This window comes from Equus caballus, chromosome 11 (assembly GCF_041296265.1).
Source record: "Equus caballus isolate H_3958 breed thoroughbred chromosome 11, TB-T2T, whole genome shotgun sequence".
NCBI classification, from domain to species: domain Eukaryota; kingdom Metazoa; phylum Chordata; class Mammalia; order Perissodactyla; family Equidae; genus Equus; species Equus caballus.
This window is the reverse complement of record NC_091694.1, coordinates 18832150-18857833: the sequence shown is the minus strand read 5'-3', so window position 1 is coordinate 18857833 and position 25684 is coordinate 18832150. Positions and strand designations below refer to the sequence as shown.

At 41.0% G+C, this 25684-nt stretch overlaps 1 protein-coding gene across 10 annotated transcripts in view; it reads right to left on the bottom strand.

Annotated features, from left to right (window-relative positions):
• GJC1 (gap junction protein gamma 1) overlaps positions 1–22634 on the bottom strand; it is a 45996-nt gene extending 23362 nt beyond the window's left edge. Inside the window, exons 1-3 of one of the 10 annotated variants that reach the window (XM_070227152.1) lie at positions 6626–12584; positions 5688–5783; positions 2633–2856 (exon numbers count right to left, since the gene is read on the bottom strand). Coding sequence is in view for 1 of the 10 variants with exons in the window: in XM_070227147.1 (XP_070083248.1) it covers positions 21732–21801 (70 nt within the window). In the remaining 9 variants the exon portion in view is untranslated. Of the gene's footprint in view, positions 1–2632; positions 2857–5687; positions 12585–20717; positions 21426–21731; positions 22030–22280 lie in introns of those variants that run through there. The other 9 variants (XM_023652389.2, XM_070227149.1, XM_070227148.1 and 6 more) reach the window with 9 other exon arrangements.
• Between the last annotated feature and the right edge of the window lie 3050 nt (positions 22635–25684).

Here is a 25684-nt window from a genome sequence, read left to right as displayed (position 1 = left end):
GTTGTGGCATGTGGGACGCCACTTCAACATGACCTGATGAGCGGTGCCAGGTCCACGTCCAGGATCCAAACTGGGGAAACCCTGGGGCACCAGAGAAGAGCGTGTGAACTTAACCAGTTGGCCACGGGGGTGGCCCTTATATTGCCTTTTTAAAGAAAACATCTTGAAAGGCATTCCATGCCCTACAGAATAAAGTCTGCTTGAGATTCTTAAAAAACCCCTTTTTTTTTTTTTTTTTTGCTGAGGAAGATCAGCTCTCAGCTAACATCTGTGCCAATCTTCCTCCATTTTAGATGTGGGTCGCCACCAGAGATGGTGGACAAGTAGTACAGATCTGTGCCTGGGGCTGGCTCCATGGCCGAGTGGTTAAGTTCGCGCGCTCCGCTGCAGCAGCCCAGGGTTCGGATCCTGGGCGCGGACATGGCACCGCTCATCAGGCCACGTTGAGGCGGCATCCCACATCCCACAACCAGAAGGACCTGCAACTAAGATTTACAACTATGTACCGGGGGGTTTGGGAAATAAAGCAGAAAAAAAAAAAAAAAAGATTGGCAATAGTTGTTAGCCCAGGTGCCAATCCTTAAAAAAAAAAAAAAAAAGGGGGGCTGACCCCGTGGCCGAGTGGTTAAGTCTGCACGCTCCACTGCAGGCAGCCCAGTGTTACGTTCGAATCCTGGGCGTGGACATGGCACTGCCCATCGAGCCATGCTGAGGCAGCATCCCACATGCCACAACTAGAAGGACCCACAACTAAGCATATACAACTATGTACCGGGGGGCTTTGGGGAGAAAAATGAAAACAATAAAAAAAAAAAATTTAAAAAAAAAAAGGGAAGATGGGCAACAGTTAGCCTAGGTGCCAATCTTTAAAAAAAAAAAAAAAAAAAGATCTGTGCCTGGTATCCAAACCCAAGAACCTGGGCAGCTGAAGCAGAGAGTGTGCTGAACTTAACCATGGAGCTGTGGGGCCAGCCCCCTATTGTAAACTTCTTTCTTCCTTTTTTTTTAGTGAGGAAGATTGGCCCTGAGCTAATATCTGTTGCCCATCTTCCTCTATTTTGTGTGTGGGATGCTGTCACAGCATGGCTGGATGCGTGTTGTGTAGGTCCACACCCGGGATCCGAACTGGCAAACCCTGGGACACCTAAGCAGAGTGCACAGACTTACCAACTATGCCACCGGGCCAGCCCCTGTAAACTTTTTTTTTTTGAGGAAGATTAGCCCTGAGCTAACTACTGCCAATCCTCCTCTTTTTGCTGAGGAAGACTGGCCCTGAGCTAACATCCATGCCCATCTTCCCCTACTTCACATGTGGAACGCCTACCACAGCACGGCGTTTGCCAAGTGGTGTCACGTCCGCACCCGGGATCCAAACCGGCGAACCCAGGGTCACCAAGAAGCAGAATGTGCGCACTTAACCGCTGTGCCACTGGGCCGGCCCCCATCCCCTGTAAACTTTTTAATGTTAAAAAAAAAATCTATTTTTCAAAAATTAAATGTCTTACAAAAACCATTCATTTTGTTTTACTTCATATTTTAAAATATAATATTTATATTTTACATCAATGTACACTATCCATTTTCACATAGGCATTTGTTTTCCGGTCCCTTAACCTCACTTCCCCGGGGCATCCTCAGGGTTTACTCTCTCACTTCATTTATGCTTCTCTTCAGATGTCACCTCCTGTGGTGGTGACGCCTTCCCTGACCACCTACTTACAATAATATCTTTCCATCACTCTTACACTCTTATCCTGCCTGTTTCCTTCACAGCACTTAACACTACCTAACACATTTTTTATTTGTTAATGTGTTCCTTATCTGTCACCCCAACAGAATTTAAGAAAGGACTTTGTTCTTGTATCCCTGGCACTCAGAACTATTCACTGAGTGATTTAATAAATTTGAATCTCTGCTCATTGCTTTTCCTCCACTTTAAATTTTCTTTCCACAATTTCCTACCTGAAAAAATTTTCATCCTTTAAGATCTAGCTTACTTCAAGTTTCCTTGACCGCCTGAATTATATCTTCCCCAGAAAGCCCAGAATAATTTTTCATTCCACCAATATCAGGACTTAACGCTGTTAAATCAAGGTTAGTAGTATGGGTTTCTTCTCCTGGACTATGAGTTCCGTGAGACGAAAGTCCATGTCTTGTTTTGTTTTGTTTTCTTCTCTCCCCAAAGCCCCAGTACATAGTTGCATATTCTAGCTGCAGGTCCGTCTAGTTGTTCTATGTGAGCCACTGCCACAGAATGCCCAGGAACCAAACCTGGGCCGCTGAAGTGGAGCACGCCAAACCTTAACCATTACGCCATCAGGGCTGGCTCGGAAAGTCTATGTTTTTAAAAAATTCTGAGCCCCTAGCACCTAGTACGATGCCCAGGACACAAAAAGCACTCAATGAATTGTGCTATATTAAACAGAAGATCTGAATGAATTTATACGAGGTAGAAAATATAAAACATGTTCATCAATACAATCATATTTCATGACAGAATACAATGAATGGTATAAAAGTACAAAATGTGAAAATACTCAGAGAAAGAAAAGAGATATTCCTATGAATTGAAAAGTAGAAGCTGTCAATTATGCCTCAACAATGCTGGGGGGAAAATAAAGCATAAGCTTACTGCAGAAGACAAGTGGGTCTCTGAAGGATGGGTATGGTTTCACCAGGCAGAGCTGGGGTGGGAAGTAGAGGCAAGGCAGACGGAGAAAATGGTGTGAGTGAAAAGTCGCATAAGAAGGCTCTTAGACTGGAACATGATGGAGGATGTTTGGGAAGCAGTTGTAGAGAAGGCTGAATAGGGAAGTCAAAGACCAGTCTGCACAGGGCCTTAGCACACCACGGAACCTGAAATTAAAGCATGTAAGCAATGAGTAAAGCCTCCTTAAATGTGGTCTAGAGACCAAATTTATCAGAATTATCCAGAGCACATGCTGAAAAATGCCAATTCCCAGATCTTACTTCCCCAACTCCCACTGCCAGGCCTACTGAATCAGAATTTACCCAGTCTTCTATGTGAGACATTCAAGTTGTTTACAATGGTTTGCTATAATACTTATAACTTTGCACACATCCCTAATTATAGATTTAGGATAAATTTCTGGAAGAATTGCTAGGTCAATGGTTGCACAAATTGTGAAAATTTCATGTTATGTGTTAATAAGAAAAGGTCAACTTCTTTGCCCACTATCTCTCCAAAAATTGTAAGGTTTTGATATGTATTACCAAATTACCCCTCCAAAAAGCTGGTACCTATTTATATTTCTACTATCAGAGTATGAGGATGTTGGTTTCCTCACTCCCTCACCAATGAACTCGATATATTTTTTAAAAAAGAAGGTTTGAGTTAATCTGAGTTTAAACTGTAAGAAGTTTTAGACTGTCACTAATCATTAGGGAAACGCAAATAAAAGCCACAATGCGATACCATTTCATACCCATCAAGATGGCTATTATATACAAAAAAAGTGCTGACAAAGCTATGGAGAAACTGGAATCCTTATTGTGCACTGCTGGTGGGAATGTGAAGTGGTGTAGGTGCTGTAGAAAACATAATAATATGTAATTATGGTTCCAATTTCCTCAAAATATTAAATATAGAATTACCATATCATCCAGCACTTCTACTTCTGGATATATACCCAAAAGAAACAAAAGCAGGGAAACAGGTATTTGTACACCCATGTTCATAACAGCATTATTCACAATAGCAAAAAGGTGGAAGCAACCTAAGTGTCCACCAATCAATGAATAAAATATGGTATATAAATATAATGGGATATTATCCCACCTCAAAAGGAAGGAAATTCTGACACATGCTACAACATGGATGAACCTTGAAAATATTACGTTAAGTGAAAGAAGTCAGTCACAAAAGGATAAATATTATATGATTCCACTTATATGAGAAGAGGTACCTAGAGCAGTCAAATTCATAGAGACAGAAAGTAGAATGGTGATTGCCAGAGGCTGGGAAGAATGGAGAATTAGTGTTTAAAGGGTAAAGAGTTTCAGTTGGGAAGACAAAAAAGTTCTAGAGATGGATGGTGGTGATGGTTGCACGACAATGTAAATGTACTTAATGTCAGAACTACATAAAAACGTAAAACGTAAAAACAGTAAATTCTATGTAATATATATTTTACCACAACAGTAAAAATGTAAAAAAATGTTTTAGACTAAAATTCATTCATGCAATTAGTATCTACCATCAAAATCTTGCAATCTAGTAGTTTACAAGAAATTTACAGACACCTTTTAAAAACTACACTTGTACTCAAGAGGTATTTAACGTACAGTTACACATGCTATGCAACAGAGGACCAGAGGAAGGTAATGGAATCATCTGTTAAAGCTGAAACATACTGTACAGCCTAGTGACTCTACAGGGAAACGCTTTACTTTCCAGTTTATCTGATTCATTTTTTCCAACACAATCTCTTTACTACAATATTGGCCACAAAAACACTGTTAATCCAAAAATATCATTTTCATATATCTTTGGAAAAGTCTTTCTAATAAACTCATGTAAAATAAAGCTCCAAAGGGTTTCAGATTAACAACTAAAAAAAACCCATAACTTGGGGCTGGCCCCGTGGCCAACTGGTTAAGTTCGTGCGTTCTGTTGCAGGCGGCCCAGTGTTTCGTTGGTTCGAATCCTGGGCGTGGACATGGCACTGCTCATCAAACCACTCTGAGACAGCGTCCCACATGCCACAGCTAGAAGGACCCACAATGAAGAATATACAACTACGTACTGGGGGGCTTTGGGAAGAAAAAGGAAAAAAATAAAACAACCCATAACTTGTCCCCCATCAATTTTTAATGCTCACTAAACTAAAACAATCCAGAAATTAAAAAATTTTAAATAAGTAGTGCTATTCGAAATGTTTTGCAAATGCAACAACCAAGTCCAAATGGGTCAGAGCCAAGTTTTAATCTCCTTCTCATTAAAAAAAAACTTTAATAGGTAGATCTTTTTTTTTTTTTTGAGGAAGATTAGCCCTGAGCTAACATCTGCTGCCAATCCACCTCTTTTTGCTGAGAAAGACTGGCCCTGAGCTAACATCCATGCCCATCTTCCTCTACTTTATATGTGGGACGCCTGCCACAGCATGGCTTGCCAAGCGGTGCTATGTCCACACCCGGGATCCGAACCAGCGAACCCCGGACCGCCGAAGCGGAATGTTCGAACGTAAGTGCTGCACCACCGGCGGGCCCAGGTAGACCATATTTTAAAATGTTAATTTCTCTTTTAAACAAAAACAAAATCCAGGATAAACTAAAATTAATATTAAAAAAAATCATTCCTAACATTGAATTTTGTGAAACTGAGACAGAGCAAGTACTGAACAAGGAGCCAAGAGATTCTAACAGGTGCTTCAGGAATAAGTATTTCCATTTTTTCATTTGTGAAATAAGTGGAGAATATCAGATTAGATGATTTCTAAGGTCCCTTCTATTAACATTTGATGAAAATCACCTCAGGCAAAGTAAAATTCATAAAACCACCAACAAATCACGTGGAATTCAAAACTCTAGGGACAGGAAAGAAGCGAAGTAATGGCAGTGAAATTAAACAACAGTAAGATATCAAATTGTCAAAAAGGCATTTCCCAAACAGTTATCCCAGAAAATTTGTGGTTGGGCTAAACTGGAAAATGTCAATATTGACTCACCAGGTTTCTAAAGTATTAACTACTCGGCTTCTCAGATGATGAGCTGGGCGATCCACTAAGGGCCATGCTGGTGACTCACGCTGCTGAATGAGACTGCTGCATGTGCAGGGACAAGGAGCCGATTAAAGGGTTTACAATGAAGTCGTGTTTAACTGGAATGTTTTAAGTGGAAGTTAATTCTGCATGAGCGATAATGGATATTTAATAACTAGCTAGTGACAATTTCTAAGCAAAAGCATTACAGCAGCTAAGTAGCAAACAATAATCTATGCATTACAAACATGAAAACGACTCTTTTTCAAAAGAGTTCTTGGCTATGGACAATATTTGAGAAACACAAAATATAATTTGTTGTGAATCAAATTATAAAATCTAATGGAGAAAAAGTAGTTTAAATCTTGGCTCTATCATTAACCAACAAGGAAACAAAATACACCATTGTGGGCTGAAGTATCAATTTGCACTGGCAAAAAGCCATTCTATTTGAATCTAAGAATCTTCAGGAACCAGCTGGAGAAGTATGGGGAACCTGGGATAATGCATTCATTCACAGTGCATCGTAAGTGGCACCGTCTTCATGTAAAAAAGGACAGCATTGGTACACTTGTCCAAAACAGCCTAAGCTCAGGTCAAACCAATTGTCTGAAGAATGATCAGTCAAGGGAAATGAATACGTGTAAGACAAACTAAAAACAAATGTATAATATTTCCAATATGACTAGGTTCACAATACAACATTTGCAAAAAAAACCACTGTCATACGCTGATGGCAAGGGTGGTCTGATGCAACCTTTTTGGAAGGCACTGTGGTAACATTTATCAAGAACTTTAAAATGTTTATGTCCAGGGCTGGCCAGGTGGCACAGCAGTTAAGTTCGCACACTCCACTTCGGGGGCTGGGGTTCGTCATTTGGGATCCCAGGTGTGGATCTACGCACCGATTCTCAAGTCATGTTGTGACAGGCGTCCCACATATAAAACAGAGGAAGATGGGCAGAGATGTTAGCTCAGGGCCAATCTTCCTCAGCACAAAGAGGAGGATTGGCGGCAGATGTTGGCTCAGGGCTAATCTTCCACAAAAAAATAAAAATAAAAATAAAATGTTTATGTCCTTTGATCAATAATTCCACACCTAGTAATTTATCCTAAATAAACGCCCAATAAAAGAAGAATTTTACATAATTTGAAATGATGAAATACCATACAACCATTACAAATCTTGTTTTAGAATACAGATCACAAAATTCAAATGTCTATAATTATATAGAGACAAAAAGTAGATTAGTGGTTGCCTAGGCCTGAGAAGGGGGGAATAGGAGTGACTGCTAATAGGTACGGGGTCTATTTTTGGGGGAATGAAAATGTTCTAAAATTAGATTCTGGTAATGGCTACACAACTCTGTGAATATATGAAAACATTAAATTGTATACTTTAAATAGGTGAACTGTATGGTGTGTGACTTATATCTCAATAAAGTTGTTTAAGACATTTTTTACACGTCTAGATACCAGTGAGGTGATACAAGTAACTGAAATAGGAAAATGGGGCCTGGAGAACACAGGTCTCCACTAAAGGGGGGGTGGGGGGGGCGGGCTACTGTTTATTAGCTACAGCTGTGGGAGTTACCAGCCTGTCATATCTTTCAAAAGAAGTCTTCAATCGGGATTTTTATGTGAAGTCTGACTTTCTGGTAAATTTTTGATTGAAGCATAAAATACCTACAGAAAGATGCACAAATACAAGTGTACAGCTCAATGAATTTTCACAAACTGAACATGCCCATGTAACCAGCACTGAAATCAAGAACAAAACATTATCAGCCACCTAGAGCCATAATCATGCCCCTTTCTACCCAAGGGAACCATCATCCTTACCTATAACAGCACAGATTAGTTTAGGCCAGGGCCAGCTTTGGCATTTTGGTAATTCTTTGCTGTGGGAGAATGTCCTGTGCATTGTAGGATGCTTTGTAGCATTCCCAGCCTCTTTCAGTTGTGACAACCAAAGATGTCTTCAGACATTGCCAAACACCCTCAGGGGGACAATATCACAGCACGTTGAGACCTATTGGTTTAACCTGTTCTTGACTTTCATATAAATGGAATCATACAGAATGGACTCTCTCATACTGCAATCATAAAGAATGTACTTTTGGGGGCAGCCCTATGGCATAGTGGTTAAGTTTGGCACAGTCCACTTTGGTGGCCTGGGTTCGCAGACCAACACTACTCATCAGCTATGCAGTGGTGGCAACCCACATATAAAGTGGAAGAAGACTGGCACAGATGTCAGCTCAGGGCTAATCTTCCTCAAGCAAAATAAGAAGATTGGCAACAGATATTAACTCAGGGCTAATCTTCCTCAGCAAAAAAATATATACATACTTTTGTGTCTGACTTCTTTTGTTCAATACCTGTTGTGAGTCACCAATCTTGTTGCATTTAGCTCTAGTCTGTTCACTCTCTTTGCTTTATTATAATGTCACTGTGTGGATATATCATAATTTATCCATTCTACTGCTGATGGGCATGTCAACAGTTTCCAGTTCAGGGCTAAAAAAGCTACTAAGAACATTTTATATATGTCTTCTGGTGAATACATGTATAGATTTCTGTTGAATACCTAGAAGCAGAATTGCTAGTCACAGGGCACACACACGTCAGCTTTAGCAGATTAGTACTTTTCCAAATAGGAGTTGTATGAACTTACGCTCCTAGGTGTCTCCTTTTTTTTCATGTTGGCAACTAGTAGAAGAACAATTTAAATAATATCTTATCGGCTGAATAAAGCCTGCCAATTTGTGACCTGTTTTAAAAGGACATCTCATTATGAGAGAAAATGCTCATCCATAGTAGAAACAAAAAAAAAAAAAAAACAAAACCCCCCAACTAACATAATATGCCTGAGTGGTAGAAATATACCAACATTAACAATGGCCTATGGATGTTTTCTCTTCTATTTGCTTTTCAGTATTTTCTACAATAAACATGTTATAATGGAGTTGGCAAAGCTTTACCATGCAAGAAAAGCCCTGAAAAAAAATTTAAAAAATAGATAGGGTACAAATTTCGTAATATTTGCACACATTCATAAAGATCTAACTAAGTGATGCATATATCACAGAAAAGTGTACCTATCTCACAGAACCTTTGGTACAGTTAAAACATTGCCTTACATAAAGGAGCCCAAGCCAGAACCTACATAAAATTCCACTCCAGGGTAAAATATAGGATGGTGAGTCTGGAGGGTGATTCTTAATTTGTAAGCATATATCAAAAGATAGCAGTACTCTGAGATGATGTCTTTTACGGCAGCTTAGTATCATATGCTGCTCTTCTCATTCCTTTAGAGACTCACTATAAAACGATCCAGAGCAACACAGAAAATTAACATATCCAATATTCCCTTGAAATACATTGTTGCTGCCATTGCTACCTGCTGGTTATTGATTGTCTAATATTGAGTATTTGGACGGCGTTACTGTTATTTGAGAAACTGATTATTAAAACAGCCACCAAGAACTCACCAGTCTCCATTATAAGCGAGTTCTATTAAATGTTTACTTGACATGTGAAAATACTACAAAACTCATACTTTCTGTCCTAATCATTTCATTTCATTTTCTCTCCATACCACCAAGGATTCTTCTGTTGGGATAAGAATATGCCCAGGAGATTCAGTCAAACCCAAAAGATACATCTCCTGAGAGAAAATACTAAATGTTAATATCTTGCCCTAGACAGATTTTTTTAAAAAGGACTTGGTAAGTGCTGGTCTCTCTTTTTTTATTTTTATTTATTTTTTTATTTTTTTAGATTTTATTTTTTTCCTTTTTCTCCTCAAAGCTCCCCGGTACATAGTTGTATATTCTTCATTGTGGGTCCTTCTAGTTGTGGCATGTGGGATGCTGCCTCAGCGTGGTTTGATGAGCAGTGCCATGTCTGCACCCAGGATGTGAACCAACGAAACACTGGGCCGCCTGCAGCGGAGCGCACGAACTTAACCACTCGGCCATGAGGCCAGCCCCTAGACAGATTTTTTTAAACCAAAATATTCTGTTACTTTAAGGCTTTGAGGATTAGCTGAACTGGAATCTTACCACTACTCTGAGCACTGATCTCATCTCCATTTTCCTATCTCAAGAAACTGTGCTGATAAGCACGTAATTTCAAACCACGAAGGCAAAAAAACAGTTTCCTGAGGCAAAATAAAAACCAGTAGGAAATAAAGCTTCTAACCATTAAAAGCATCCTACTTGAGAGAAGTAAAGGCCAATATCCCTGATGAACACAGATGCAAAAATTCTCAACAAAATTTTGGCAACCCAAATTCAGCAATACATCAAAAGGATCATACATCACGATCAAATGGGATTCATACCAGGGACACAGGGATGGTTCAACATCCGCAAATCAATCAACATGATAGACTACATCAATAAATTGAGGAATAAAAACCACATGATCATCTCAATAGATGCAGAGAAAGCATCTGACAAGATCCAACAGCCATTTATGATAAAAACTCTTAACAAAATAGGGATAGAAGGAAATTACCTCAACAGAAAAAAGGCCATATATGACAAACCCACAGCCAACATCATACTCAACGGGCAAAAACTGAGTGCCATCCCCCCCGAGAACAGAAACAAGACAAGGATGCCCTCTATCACCACTCTTATTCAACATAGTACTGGAGGTTTTGGCCAGAGCAATTAGGCAAGAGAAAGGAATAAAAGGAATCCAAACAGGAGTGAAGAAGTGAAACCTTAGCTGTTCACAGACGACATGATCTTACATATAGAAAACCCCAAAGAATCCATTGGAAAGCTATTAGAAATAATCAACAACTACAGCAAAGTTGCAGGGTATAGAATCAACTTACATAAATCAGTAGCATTTCTATACTCTAAACAAACAGAAAAAGAACTCAAGAACTCAAGAACACAATACCATTCACAACTGCAACAAAAAGAATAAAATACCTTGGGGTGAATTTAACAAAGGAAGTGAAAGACCTATACAACAAAAACTACAAGACTTTCCTGAAAGAAATGGATGATGAGATAAAGAGATGGAAAGACATTAAAATGTCCATACTACCTAAAGCAATCTACATATTCAACGCAATCCCAATCAGGATCCCAATGACATTCTTTACAGAAATAAAACAAAGAATCCTAAAATTCATATGAGGCAACAAAAGACCCCGAATTGCTAAAGCAATCCTGAGGAAAAAAAACAAAGCTGGAGGCATCACAATCCCTGACTTCAAAACATACTACAGAGCTACAGTAATCAAAACAGCATGCTACTGGTACAAAAACAGGTCCACAGATCAACGGAACAGAATTGAAAGCCCAGAAATAAAAGCACACATCTATGGACAGCTAATCTTCGACAAAGGAGCTGAGGGCATACAATGGAGAAAAGAAAGTCTTTTCAACAAATGGTGCTGGGAAAACTGGAAAGCCACATGTAAAAGAATGAAAATTGACCATTCTTTTTCACCATTCACCAAAATAAACTCAAAATGGATCAAAGACCTAAAGGTAAGAGCTGAAACCATAAGGCTTCTGGAAGAAAACATAGGCAGTATGCTCTTTGACATCAGTATTAAAAGGATCTTTTTGGACACCATGTCTTCTCAGACAAAGGAAACAATAGAAAGAATAAACAAATGGGATTTCATCAGACTACAGAGCTTCTTCAAGGCAAGGGAAAACAGGATTGAAACAAAAAAACAACCAGCTAATTGGGAAGAAATATTTACAAGTCATATATCCGACAAAGGGTTAATCTCCATAAAATATAAAGAACTCACACAACTCAACAACAAAAAGATCAAACAACCCAATCAAAAAATGGGCAGGGGACATGAACAGACATTTCTCCAAAGAAGATATACGGATGGCCAATAGGCGCATGAAAAGACGTTCATCATCACTGATCATCAGGGAAATGCAAATCAAAACTACACTAAGATATCACCTTACACCCGTTAGATTGGCAAAAACATCCAAAACCAAGAGTGACAAATGTTGGAGAGGTTGTGGAGAAAAAGGAACCCTCATACACTGTTGGTGGGAATGCAAACTGGTAAAGCCACTATGGAAAACAGTATGGAGATTTCTCAAAAAGTTAAAAATAGAAATACCCTATGACCCAGCCATCCCATTACTGGGTATCTATCCTAAGAACCTGAAATCAGAAATCTCAAGAGTCCGTTGCACCCCTATGTTCATCGCGGCATTATTTACAATAGCCAAGACATGGAACCAACCTACATGCCCAGAAACTGATGATTGGATAAAGAAGATGTGGTATATATACACAATGGAATACTACTCAGCCATAAAAAAAGACAAAATTGGCCCATTCACAGCAACGTGGATGGACCTCGAGGGTATTATGTTAAGCGAAATAAGCCAGTCAGAGAAAGACGAACTCTATATGACTCCACTCATAGGTGGAAGTTAGTATATTGATAAGGAGATCTGATCGGTGGTTACCAGGGAAAAGGGGGGGGGTGGGGGGAGGGCACAAAGGGGGAAGTGGTGTACCCACAACATGACTAACAAAAATGTACAACTGAAATCTCACAAGGTTGTAATCTATCATAACAATAAAAAAAAAAAAAAACTACACTAAGATAGCACCTTACACCCATGAGAATAGCAAAAATAACCAAAAGAGGGGCTGGCCCCATGGCCGAGTGGTTAAGTTCGTGTGCTCTACTGTGGTGGCCCACGGTTTCTCCGGTTTGGATCCTGAGCACGGACATGGCACCACTTGTCAGGCCACGTTGAGGAGGCGTCCCACATACCACTAGAAGGACATGCAACTAAGATATACAACTATGTAGGGGGGTCTGGAGATAAAGCAGAAAAAAAAAAAAAAAAGATTGGCAACAGTTGTTAGCTCAGGTGCCAATCTTTAAAACAAAACAAAACAAAAAGTAAATGTTGGAGAGGTTGTGGAGAAAAAGGAACGCTCATACACTGCTGGTGGGAATGCAAACTGGTGCAGCCATTATGGAAAACAGTATGGAGACTTCTCAAAAAATTAAAAATATAAATACTATATGACCCAGCCTTCCCACTACTGGCTATCTACCGAAAGAACTTGAAATCAGCAATTCCAAAAGTCCCATGCACCCCTATGTTCATTGCAGCGTTATTTACAATAGCCAAGACGTGGAAGCAACTAAGTGCCCATCAACTGATGATTAGATAAAGAAGATATGGTATATATACACAATGGAATACTACTCAGCCATAAAAAAGGATACAATCACCCCATTCACAACAACATGGATGGACCTTGAGGGTATTATGTTAAGTGAAACAAGCCAGATAGAGAAAGACAATCTCTGTCCGACTCCACTCATATGTGCCAAGTTAAACATGTAGACAAAGAGAACAGATTATCGGCTACCAGGGAAAATGGGGGTGGGTGGTGGGCACAAAGGGTGAAGTGGTACACCGACAACACGACTGACAATAATGTACAACTGAAATTTCACAAGATTGTAAACTATCATAATCTCAATAAAAAGTTAAAAAAAAAAAAGAAAAGCATCCTTCTTGGGGTTCAAAATCCTAAAGTTGCTTTAAATTTCTCATTGAACTAGTAACCATAATTAACTGGTAGCCAAAATAAATCTATTTAGTAGAATGCTTTGTAAGCTATGTACATCTAATTTTCCTCCGAGGCAGGATATACCTCAAATCATAAACATATTTTTCCATCCTTTTTTCCTTTTCAAAGTTCAAATATAATAGGATACAATGGCTTCAGATGCACAGTTCACTAAAAGAAATGAGACACTCCCCCAATTCCTAATAATTTTTCCAAACTTAAAAGAAAGTTTTCCTTTTCAAGTGAACCTGAGAAGTGCAGATCTGTTTGAACAACTCAACCTATAATAAATACAAAGCTGTCACTCTGAATAACATGAACATCTACTGAAATGGAATGTGAGGTCAAAGCAAGGCATTTGAGTTAAACAAACAACACACTGGCCTCTCTCACTAAAGCATTTTCTATTCAAATCTAGATAGGCTAATCAATCAGGTCTTTTAAAAATAGATCTCAAGAACTAACACTTCTGACTTTATAGGCTTAAAAATCACTTTAAGAAAGAAACAAACACCCTTATCACCCAAAATCACAAACACACAGTTTCATAGGTTCATGCACTATTAGTGGTAAAAGAAACGTTAGAGATTGACTAGGCTAGTAGTCCCCAACTTTTAGAGTCTGAGGACCTTTATGTAACTGCAAAAGATTTCCTGGAGCCCTATGCCCTATATAATAGTAGTTATACATTTATTATCTGCCTCTGGTGAAAACACATAAAGATAAAACTCTATCATAAACTAGTAAAGCTTTATTTATTTATTTTTTGAGGAAGATTAGCCCTGAGCTAACTGCTGCCAATCCTCCTCTTTTTGCTGAGGAAGACTGGCCCTGAGCTAACATCCACGCCTATCTTCCTCACACCCGGGATACGAACCGGTGAACCCCGGGCTGCCAAAGCAGAACCTGCGCACTTAACTGCTGCGCCACTGGGCTGGTCCACTGTAAGATATTATTTATGCAGTGCATTGATACTACTTGCATGGATTCCAAGGTTATCTTTCAACTATTTTGCAGTGGCCCATTGTTTGACATCACAGTATGAGATTAATATCCTTATTTTACTGAAGAGGATACTGAAGATCATGACTCGTTTAAGATCACACAACTAATCAGTTGTAAAGCCTAGAATACAACTCAGAACCTAATGATCTTTTGCTATACTATGTGGATTTAGTGTTTCCATTTCATTTCATTTATTTATTACTTATTTAATTAACTTAACTTGAAGGCCACACAGAAAGTCACTGAAAAAGTTGATTGTGATATACAAGCAATATCTGAAGAAAAGATCCCATTTAAAATAGCAGTGAATTGGGGCCGGCCCCGTGGCTCAGTGGTTAAGTTGCATGCTCTGCTTCGGTGGCCCAGGGTTTCACTGGTTCGAATCCTGGGCACGGACATGACACCGCTCATCAAGACATGCTGAGGCGGCGTCCCACATAGCAGAACCAGAAGGACCTGCAACTAGAATATACAACTATGTACTGGGGGCGCTTTGGGGAGAAGAAGGAAAAAAAAAGAGAAGATTAGCAAGGGATATTAGCTCAGGTGCCAATCTTTAAAACACAAAAGTAAAAAAAAAAAAAAAAACCATAAACGTACAAGAAAACAGGGATTTTTTGTCTTAATAATGTGAGTAGAGAAGATTTTTCGAAAATGACACAAAACCTAGAGGTCAAATGAAAGAAATGACAAATTCAATTCTATAAAATGTAACTCTGGAAAACAAAAAAAACTATAAATAACTCAAAAGATATACTGAATATTTAAAATTATTTGCAATTCTTAGAATAAAAGGCTAATTTCTCTAAAGACCACTCAATAGGAAAATGTGCAATGGATATGAAGAGACAGTTCTCAGAAAAAGATATATAAATGGCTTTTAATGACATAATATGAAAAGATACTCAATATCACTTATAATTAAAGAGTTACAAATTACAACTGCATCAATATACTTTCATTTATCCGACTGGAAAAAGATTTAAAAATTGCGAGGCTGGCCCTGTGGCCAAGTGGTTAAGTTTGCATGTTCCACTTTGGCAGTCCAGGGTTTCACTGGTTCGAATCCTGGGCGCGGACATGTCACCACTCATCAGGCCATGCTGAGGTGGCATCCCACATGCCACAACTAGAAGGACCCACAACTAAAAATACACAACTATGTACCGGGGAGCTTTGGGAGAAAACGGAAAAAAATAAAATCTTAAAAAAAAAAAATTGATAACAGATCACTGACAAGGAAGGGTGTACTGAAAGAGGCACTCTTTATCCTTTATTGGAAGTGGTGGGGTAAGCTGGTACAGCTTCTATAAGAGACCACATGGAAATAACCATCAAAAATCAAAATGCAGAGGGGCTGGCCGCGCAGCCGAGTGGTTAAGTTTGCGCGCTCCGCTGCAGGCGGCCCAGTGTTTCACTGGTTCGAATCCTGGGTGCAGACATGGCACTGCTCATCAAACCATGCTGAGGCAGCGTCCCACATGCCACAACTAGAAGGGCCCACAATGAAGAATATACAACCATGTACCGGGGGGCTTTGGGGAGAAAAAGGAAAAAAAAAAAATCATTAAAAAAAAAAAATCAAAATGTAGATATCTTTTGATCCAGCAATTCCAATTCTTAATATTTATCTAACAAATATGCTTACAGACATACAAAATAATGTACAAGAATATTCCTTGCAGCACTGTTGATAATGGGCTGGAAACAATCTAAACATTTATCAGTAAGGGACTGGGTAAACAAATTATAGCACATCTAGTAAAAAAGAATGAGACCGCTCTATCTGTAACGAGATGACACTAAGAAATATTAGCAAAAAATGCAGACTGTAGAACAGTGTGTACAGTATGCCACCATTTATGTACGTGTGTGCGGGAATATTGAATGTACTGTTAGCTCTATAAGAATTCACAAAAAAAAGTAAACTAATTATTTCGGTAGGAAAAAAAACGAGTGACAAGAAAAAAAAAAAGACTTTTCACTTTATATCCTTTTATACCTTTAGGATTTTGTACTACATAATATATTACCTACTCCAAAAAACAATTTTTGAAAAGTCAAGGGGCCGGCCCCGTGGCCGAGTGGTTAAGTTCTCGCCCTCTGCTTCTGTGGCCCAGGGTTTCACTGGTTCGAATCCTGGGCATGGACATGGCACTGCTCACCAGGCCACACTGTGGCGGCACCCCACATGCCACAACTGGAAGGATCCACAACTAAAAATATACAACTATGTACTGGGGGGCTTTGAGGAGAAAAAGGAAAAATTTTTTTAAAATCTTAAAAAAAAAAAAGTCAATAAAGCGAAATACTGAAGTACAAAGCTATCAATGTCGGCCTTGTATAACCGCATAATATATCCAAGTTTCTTGGGACATTCATTATACTGACCCTTGGCCCAGGAAACGGGAAGAAATTAAAATCAGACCCAGGTAAAGTATGTCAAAGAAAAAACCTAATCTTCGATTGCTTTATTCCATCTCATAGCCTGCCTAAAACTAGCTGTGATTATCTTCCTGGAGGCAAGAGTCCCATTGTGTAAACTATACCACTGTATTTTTGGGTCTATTAAAACTGCCGAAGATTGATCAGGCCATGGCTATTAGTAAGTTTACATCAGTAAATACTAAGTATTTAGTAAGGCCCTAGGACTGTATTGACATATAAAACTAATAATGCAAAAAATAAGATACAATGAGGCTTCTATTTAGAACAAGAGCTTTGTCAAAAAGTCACTTCAGTACAATCAGCAACTACAAATAAAAAAGAAATTGGTACGCATTCAAATAATTGTCAAATCATAAATGAACTATGAGCTAGTTGCTGGGGACACTGGGCTATCCAAGAGAGACATTACTCTTGACTTTATGGAATATACAGTACAGGCCAACGGTGAAATAGGCATTCTACAAATAAATTAATTAATATTGTGATAAGTCCTACAAAAGAGAAGTGCAGGGTGCTGTAAGAGTGTATTATTGGGGTCCCTAACCTAGGAGAATCAGAGGTTTCTCTGCAGAAGTGATATTTAAGCAAGTTCTGAAGAATGAGGAGCTGCCTTCCAGGCACAGGGATTAGCTACAGCATGGACAAAGGCTCTCGAGTGAGCTTTGAACCTTCAGGGAATATGGAAAAAGAGATTAGTATGGCTAGACCATCCATAATCAGAAATAACTTACAAAGAAATGATGCTGGAGAAGTAGGCAAGGCCAGATCGCACCTTGTTAAATGAAGATTGAAAGCTTTAAAGGGAAAAAAGAGGTTTTCAGAAGTGACTTGATCAAATTTGTTTCATAATGACAATTCTCGATGCTGTGAGGAGAGTAGATGAGGATATATTGCTTAGGGGTATACACAAACGTAGTAAAAGTATAAAGAAATGCGAGGGAATACTAAATTCCAGTTGGTGATTACCTCTGGTAAGGAAGCCTAAAACGGAGGTGGGGGGACAGAGGATGCAAACAGGGAGGGAACACAGAAGACTTCAACTGTACTGGTAACGTCTTATTTCTTAAGCTGCAAGGTGGGCATGCAAGTATTTTATTGTAGTATTACTTATTACTTCTTCTGTCTTAAATATCTCCTATTACTCTTTTTTTTTTTTAACAAGGTGAATGAGGAAAAACCATTTAGAATTTACTATAATAGTCTTAGGAAAAGGTGGTCTAGACTAGGATGGGGAGAATGGCAGTGGAGAGGACCTGCAAGAGTCTGGCCTCAGTAAACTGTTGGTAGAGCCACTTAATAAAACAGGGTACAGTGCAGAAGGTCTAGGTTTGGAGCCAAGATCAAGAGCTCAGTCTGGCAACTCAATTCAAAGTACCTCTGAGTATCTAAGCGGAGATGTTGAGCAGGCAGCTGGGATCAGAAAAGGGGTTTGAACTTCAGATAAAAACTTGGGAGTATTCAAAATATATATGGTAACTGAAGCCACAGACTGGGTAAGATTAGAGGGAAGACTAAGGACCAAAACTTGAGAAAGACGATCAATTGAAGATCTGGTAGAAAAGAGTGGGGGGAAAACCCTGAAGGAATAGTCAGACAGCAAGGAGGGAAAATTAGAACATGAGAAGACAGTATTTCAGGAAGGAAATTTTTGAATCCAAATAAACACCTACTCCAGATGGCCAATTAGGAATCCAAGGTCCAAGAATGAGTCAAAGGGAATTCCCCAGAGATAGACAGAGTCCAGATCCATTTTACTCTGAACATTCCCAAAAGGAATGTTCTAACTCAGTTAAGTAATAATAAATTCAGTCAAAACTGATAAATTCTATAAAGATGTAGATGAAAACAACCTTTATAACTATGTGAGATTTGAATACAGTTTAGAGATTAAAAAGGACAAGAACAGGGATGTACGAAGTTTATTCCATAGTCTATAGAGAAAAAAACATCAAAACTTACTCTGAGATTCCATACATTTCTTTTGTTTCAATGATTTTAGATAATTTCAAGATTGCTTAACTTTTTTGGCATGTTAAATTTATAAGCATTTGGAGAGCAAAAACCACGTAGTATTCGTCTTTGAATCTTCAGCATCTAGCTCAGTGCCTAACATATGTATTTGACTGAAAAAAAAATTTCACTAAATGAATGAATGGGCACCGGAACACTTTCATCCAAAAAGAGTTTTTCTGTGCAGGTGCTACAGTAATATAGCCTCAAAGGACAAGCTTGAACTGAAGGCTCTACTCATTCCACAGAACACTTCGTTTCTTTAGAAATAGAATGTTATGCGATGCAAAGAGATCCCACCCTTGTCTTAGGGAAAAAACCCTTTGAGCAACACATTCCACAGGTCTGAACGATAAACCAGAGCACTGTCAGCAACTGCAGTGTTTGCAAAACTCAAGAATGTACTACTGTATGCCCACCAGTGTCGACAGTCTGGTCATTCATTCTTGAGAGTTGTAGAAAATAGCAGTGCTCAGACTTAATAGAGTAACAGAACAGGTCCTTAGTTACCCACAAACTAAACTCATCAGTTGCAGTAGCATGTGTCAAAACAACTGTTAGCACTTAGCTGATATTAACAGTTCAGAACTGTTTTCTATGTCTAAGCTGCAGGTTAATGATATCAACTAAAATCTATCTTATCAAAGGAATGGTCTACAAAGGCAAAATAAAACCCCAATCCCATCCTCCCTTTGCCTAAATTCTTATCAGATTATTTTTGATAGAAACCACACATCTTTCAATGCTACGTGAAAAGCATGATTTCAAAAATAAGCAATTACACCTCCAGTTACACTTAACTATCCAGATTAATAATAATAATAATAAAAGGAACATGTTTAATTTGAAATATAACTTCAAATAACAAAACGGCTTTTTGGAACTCATCATTTTGCACTGAATTAGGCATGGAACAAATTGTGTATTTATTAAGAGAATGATGCTGTGGATTTTAGTTATATATTCTGTATTCTAAGATCCCAATTACTGAATTGATAGGTGAACTTGGGGGGAAGGGGGAGCTAGTCAGACAGACCCTGTTTCCCTTCCCTTTGGCTGACTTATACAAATATGAAACAAGAATAAAAAACAATTATCAAGAGTAACAGCATTTATAAGTAAGATTATGTTGAAGATATTTTAACTTCTTGAACCCTCTGGATTAAAGACTACAACTCAATTCTACCTTCATGAACTGAACAGAAAGTTACTGGGTCCTTTGCTCCATTTAAGAGAATTGTGGTGGCTACCCAGCACAAGTAGAAAACCAATTCTATAGTCACACAACCTAAAAACACTCTGAAACAGCTTTTGAAAGAGATTATTTGACATACTTTGGAAAAGTGCACAAGAGTTTAAGATAAGTAGTAAATAATATTAAACTATTACAAATCAGGACAAATAATAAAAGAACTTCCATAGAGCTTCTTTGCATTCTCAAAATGCCCTTTGCCTACAACACTACTCAAAAACATCTGGCAAAAACTAAGACACAGATTTGTTTACCAGAGCTTTTTCCCTTTTACCCAGAAGAGTCAGTTCATGTTTCTTTAATTCTGCCATTACATAGCATTTAAGAAATCCAAAGCAGCTGCAATACACAACTCCATGCTAAATTCCAAAAAAATGGAACCAAAAAACCCCAGCAAAGGTAACCATAATCCACAATATTTTTAGTGAGGAGCTCTGTAATTAAGTTTTTTCTTCTGCACGCTTATTCTGAATAATATCTAAACTCTCTTTAGGGTGTAAAGGATTTGGCCCCTAAATTACATTATTAATCCTTTTTCCTACAGATATTACTGTACACGAGACACGCTGTTCTCCGTCTACCAGGGAATTAGAACCGCTTTCATTTACAGAGTTTGATCTCCACAGCGCTTTCACATGTACTCACTTGATCACAGACACAACACGTATAATCACCTTAGATGTATCAGGCATACAAGATAAAGCTCATGCAGAACTTATTCTAACTTGATTTACGCGGTTCCAAAGTACAGTCTCGAGGCTAACAAAATAAAGCGTGAGCACAATGGAAATCTGCACCATTGGCCAGTTTTCAAAGGACAAAAATTCCTTCAACAGATAAAACCAAACCCGCCCACTGCGCAACGAAAAAGTAATCCCAATTCTAGAAACAATCGCAAAAAAAGAAAAGAAAAAAAAACCCCCAGATTCTGAACCACACATTCACATAAATCTTTTCAACTCAACAGCTCCCAACGCGGCCGTCAACCGCAACCGGCCACAATCCCAGCGTTAGCGCCTTCTCTTAATTTTGAATCTGGAGACCGAAGGGTTGAAAAAAACAACAGTCGTCCAAAGTTTCACCAAGTGGAAAAAAATCATTTTAAGTAAAGGGAACGTCTTTATCAAGAGGCGATGCCCCATTCCCGCCCAGCCCGCGCCCGCTCCCAGCCCTCGGGCGCAGTGTTCTCGGAAACGTGCCCGGGAGGCTGGGGTCCCGGCGGCGACGCTGGAGGGGCGCTGAACGAAGCGCGCGGCGCCCGGGGAGCCGCCAGGGGCCGAGCGGCGGAGACAAAGGGCAGCCCGCGAACCCCGGCGGCGAGCGGCGGCCCCGGCGCGGCCCTGCGCCCCTAACCGCCCGAGGACCTGCGAGCGCCGCCCCAGTGCGCGCCCAGGGTCCCGGCTCCCCGCCCGCCCGGCCGCCGCGGCCCAGCCCGCCCCCGAGCCGGTTCCCTCCCAATTTGGGAGACGCGCGCCCGCGGACAAAGGGGGAGGACGCGCCGGGGCAGCGGTGGGCGCGGGTCGCGACGCCCCTCCGGGCTCGGCGGCGCCCCCTCCCCGCCCCGGCGCCCCCTCGGCCGGAGCCCGTCCTCCTCGGCCCTGGCCGGCCTCCCCGCAAGTTCTCCCGCCTCCCCCCGGGCCCCGCCCCTTGCCCGCTTCTCCTCAGCCGGCCTCGCGGCCGCTCCTCACCGAATAGCGGGTTCCCCCGGAGCCGCCTCCTCCGCCGGGCCTCGGCCCGTCCCGCCGGCCGCCGCCTCATGTGCCCCGCGTCGCCATCGCCTTCGCCGCCGCCCTCGCCTCTCCTCCTCCTCTCTCGCCGCCGCCGCCTTCGCCTCCGTCTCCAGCCGAGGCCAAAGCCGCTCCCGCCGCCCGGAGCCGCGGGGAGGCGCCTGCGCACTACGCGCCGCGGTGGGGGCGGGGGCGTCCCGCGGCGATCCGGGAGCGGGGGGCGCGCGGCACGTGGCGCTCGGGTGGGAGGGGGCGCCGCGGAGCGAGCAGGCGGCGGCGCGAACGTCCAACTTTCGGCGGTCGGGCCCGCGCGCGCTCCCGGGCGGTCTGGGACGCGGCGGAGGCGCGGCGCGGGTAGCACACACCCGCGTGGAGTCCGGACCCCAGGTGCGCGCAGACTTCGCCTCCAGGACGATTCATTCCTCCAGCTTGATTCTCGAGGCGGGAGTGCCCCGCGGGCCGTGCCTCCCTTTGAGCCGGCTACTAACCGCGCGTGAGGACACGCCTTACCTGGGTATCCTGGGTTGGTCCAGCGAACCCCGGAGTTGTCTTCTGTGCGCTCAGCCAAGCCCTGGGTCCAGTCTAACACGGGATGCTGATGCCCTTTCTAGGTTCTACTCTTCAATTACTCGAGGATTCTACGGGCCCTCGTCGGGTTAACCATCCTATCTCTTTTGAGTCGTGGCTTTTAGTGGCGTGCTAAATACTTTTGAGATCTTGGACTTCCCGGATTAGCAAGACCCTAATAGGCCATTTCCTTTTAACCCCTTGCATCCCAGCAGTATCCCATTCAAAGGACTTTCTAAATATTTGTATGCAAAGGAATCTCCCGTGTTAAACTGTCTCGTAGGAATCTGAACTCGTTAAGCGAGTGCGTGCGTAACAACAGAAGGCGTACCGAGGAGATGAGAGAGCACTTTACTTTGTATGGTGTTTGACAACTCCTGTGCTCCTGAATGATCTCATTCGGCCATCATAATACGAAAGGATAGGCTTTTATTTCATCTTTTTGACTAGAGAGGAAATTAAGCTCTAACAAGTGAGGTGACTTACCTCAGGTCAGACCCCCACCTTCACCCAAAAAGCCAGGCCCTAACGGCTAGACCAAAGATTGAAAACTTGAGGGCTGGGAGTCTGGCCAGTACCATGTTTTCCAAAAACATAAATTAATCGCCAAATTTTTAAAATCCAGATTTCTAGCTTCTCTCCAAATAGTCAAAAAATTTACTCGCTTTGAGCCTTATTTTCATGTGGCAGCTACTTCTGAGTAACATCTGTTTATCCAGGGCAGGCGCTGTCCTCAGTCAGCTACTTGAATCATTTTCATTACCTGCTTGGCCTCTGTATTTAAGTTCTCCTCCTCCTGTACTTGCCAAGCCCCCCTGCCCTGTTATCACATTACCTCCCTACAAATGTATTTAAAATGACAAGTGTGAAGACCCTAAATATATGAAAATAAGAATAAAGAACAGGTTAACTAAAATAACACAGGAGACATCATTGTACTTGCTGGTTAAAATATTAAAACTGTCACATCCTGTTAGTGCAAATATAGATTAGTACAAATCACTTTGGAACACTGTTTGGCAATATTTACAAAAGCTGAATCTATGAATACACTATGACCCTGCAATTCCGTGGGAATTCCACAGCAATGTGTACAAATGTTCACCAAAATATTTGTACTAGAGTATTCATAGCAGCACTATTTGTAATAGCCAAAAAACTGGAAACTACCAAAAATGCCCATCAACTGTAGAAAGGATAGATAAACTTTTCTTCACACGACGGCACATTATGCAGCAATGGGAATGAACAATCTACAATTACACACGGCGAGACAGATAAATCCCACAAGTTTCCATTTATATAAAGTTCAAAAACAGGCAGAACTAATCTGTGCTGTCAGAAATAAGGATGGTGGCTACCCTGGGGGAAGGACAGTCACTGGAAGGGAGCTTGAGAGGGCTTCCGGGGGCTGGTCCCGTTCCGTTCTTGATCTGGATGCTGATACACAGGCGTGCTCAGTTGCCACAGTGGAGCTGTACACTACTGTGTGGCAAAGTAAGACTTCAATAAAAACCTTTAAAATGGTATTAAAACATTTGACTATGTATATGTATATATAACATATAAATAATATATAAACAAATGTGTATTACATATTATATATAAATAATATATATAAACAGATGCTCATTAGGTATTATTCTCCTATAAATTCATGGATGAACCTGCCAGGGAAGGCTTCCCATCTTTTAGCATTGCCTGTTCTTCATGGAGATTGGGAACAATATACTTTCCATATTTGTTACCTTACTACCAAGCCTGCAGCCCCATCTTTCTTCTGGTAGAGCAACCTTTTAAACATGGAAATAATGAGACCTCAGGAAGCTAGGTTGTTTTACTTGCAGAAAGTTAAAAAATCAGAACATAACTGAAGGCTCTTGTCTCCTAGTCAGGACTCTTCTTTCTTTCCTCTATCACCTTGCCAGCTAGTCACATCCTTTAATCCAGTTACAGATGGGGAAACTGAGGCCAGAAACCTAAGCCAGAGGATCTCTGGTCCAGGCATTCACCAGGGTCCGGAGCAAACCAGGGCAACCACTAGAATGAGAGTTTCCTGAAGGTGGGACCACTGTGTCCCAGCTCCTAGAGCAGAGCCCAGCACATAGCAGGTGCTTAGCAAGTATATGCAGAGTGCAGAGTGAATGTGTGAATGAAGGCTCTTGTCATTGCTAGCACAAAAAGACAGGCAACCAGAGGGAAGGAAAAAAGCCTCAAGTTTCAAATAGGGAAATAGGTCTGGTTTCCAGCTTCTGGCAGGGAGTGGTGGGGCTGGGCGCTGTGAGAACCACATCACTTTTTATTCACATGGGGCCCAAGCAGGAAAGGATCAAAACCCGGTTTTTGAACTTGAGAGTCACCCTGGGGCTCTGTGGTTTGGGAACTGTAGGGTCAACTTGAAGACTGCAGTGTGTCACTATTTCCATTACATTCCAGGGTCCCCACTTGGCTGGTAAACTCAGAGCAGATTTGTCTGTTCCAGGGGGTGAGAACAGAGGCCCGAGAGGTAGGATTTGGGCAATCTCCCTGTTGACAACAAGAAGCACTGCCTACCCAAGACTGGTGGCATCATAAAGGAGAATTGTTAAAGAAGCTCTTGATTTCATGTGTTAATGGGAAGAGGGTATTAGTAACACAACCCCTCTCCGCATAATCCCCAGCAGTTTCAGTTAACCTGTGGAATACATTATACTGCTTCTCCCTGCCACAGTGTTGTTGGATGAAGCAGACTTTTCTGTTGTCAAAATTTTTTTTGAATAGGTAATTCAAGTAGTATAGACAGAACGGTAAGATGAGCCCCCACCAGTGTTTCCCAGAGCCTTGCTAGTAAGGTTAATCTATTTGCAAATAAGGGGTAGGTGAAGTTTGTGCAGAAGTTGGGAGTGGGAAGAAGGGTATCGGAGTTGAAATGTCCTGCTCTGGTACCACTCACCTGGCAAAGACGTTTGGCCATGCCCAGAATGCAGTACGCTGGCTCAGGACCTACCCTGCCTTGCTGAGCAGCAGTAGGGTAGGTGCATAGTCCTAAATTTCTGGAAGCCCTGGGTTCAGAAGTCCACTCTGCCCAGGTGTTTGCACTCTTGTTTACTCATACTTCTAAGATGGTGTGAGAATGTGCTGTATATGAAATCACATTGCTATACATTAATTTTCCACTGTAAAGTGGTCTATAGTGGTTATCATTATTGGTTGGATAGCTCAGCCATTTACTTGCTGTGTGATCAGGCTGTTCTTAACCTCTCTGAGCCATTGGTTTCCTCATCTGTAAAATGGGGATAATGAGATCTACCTGTTGAGGCTGTTGTGAAGATTAAATAAAGTATGTAAAGTGTCTAAACCTTGTAGGG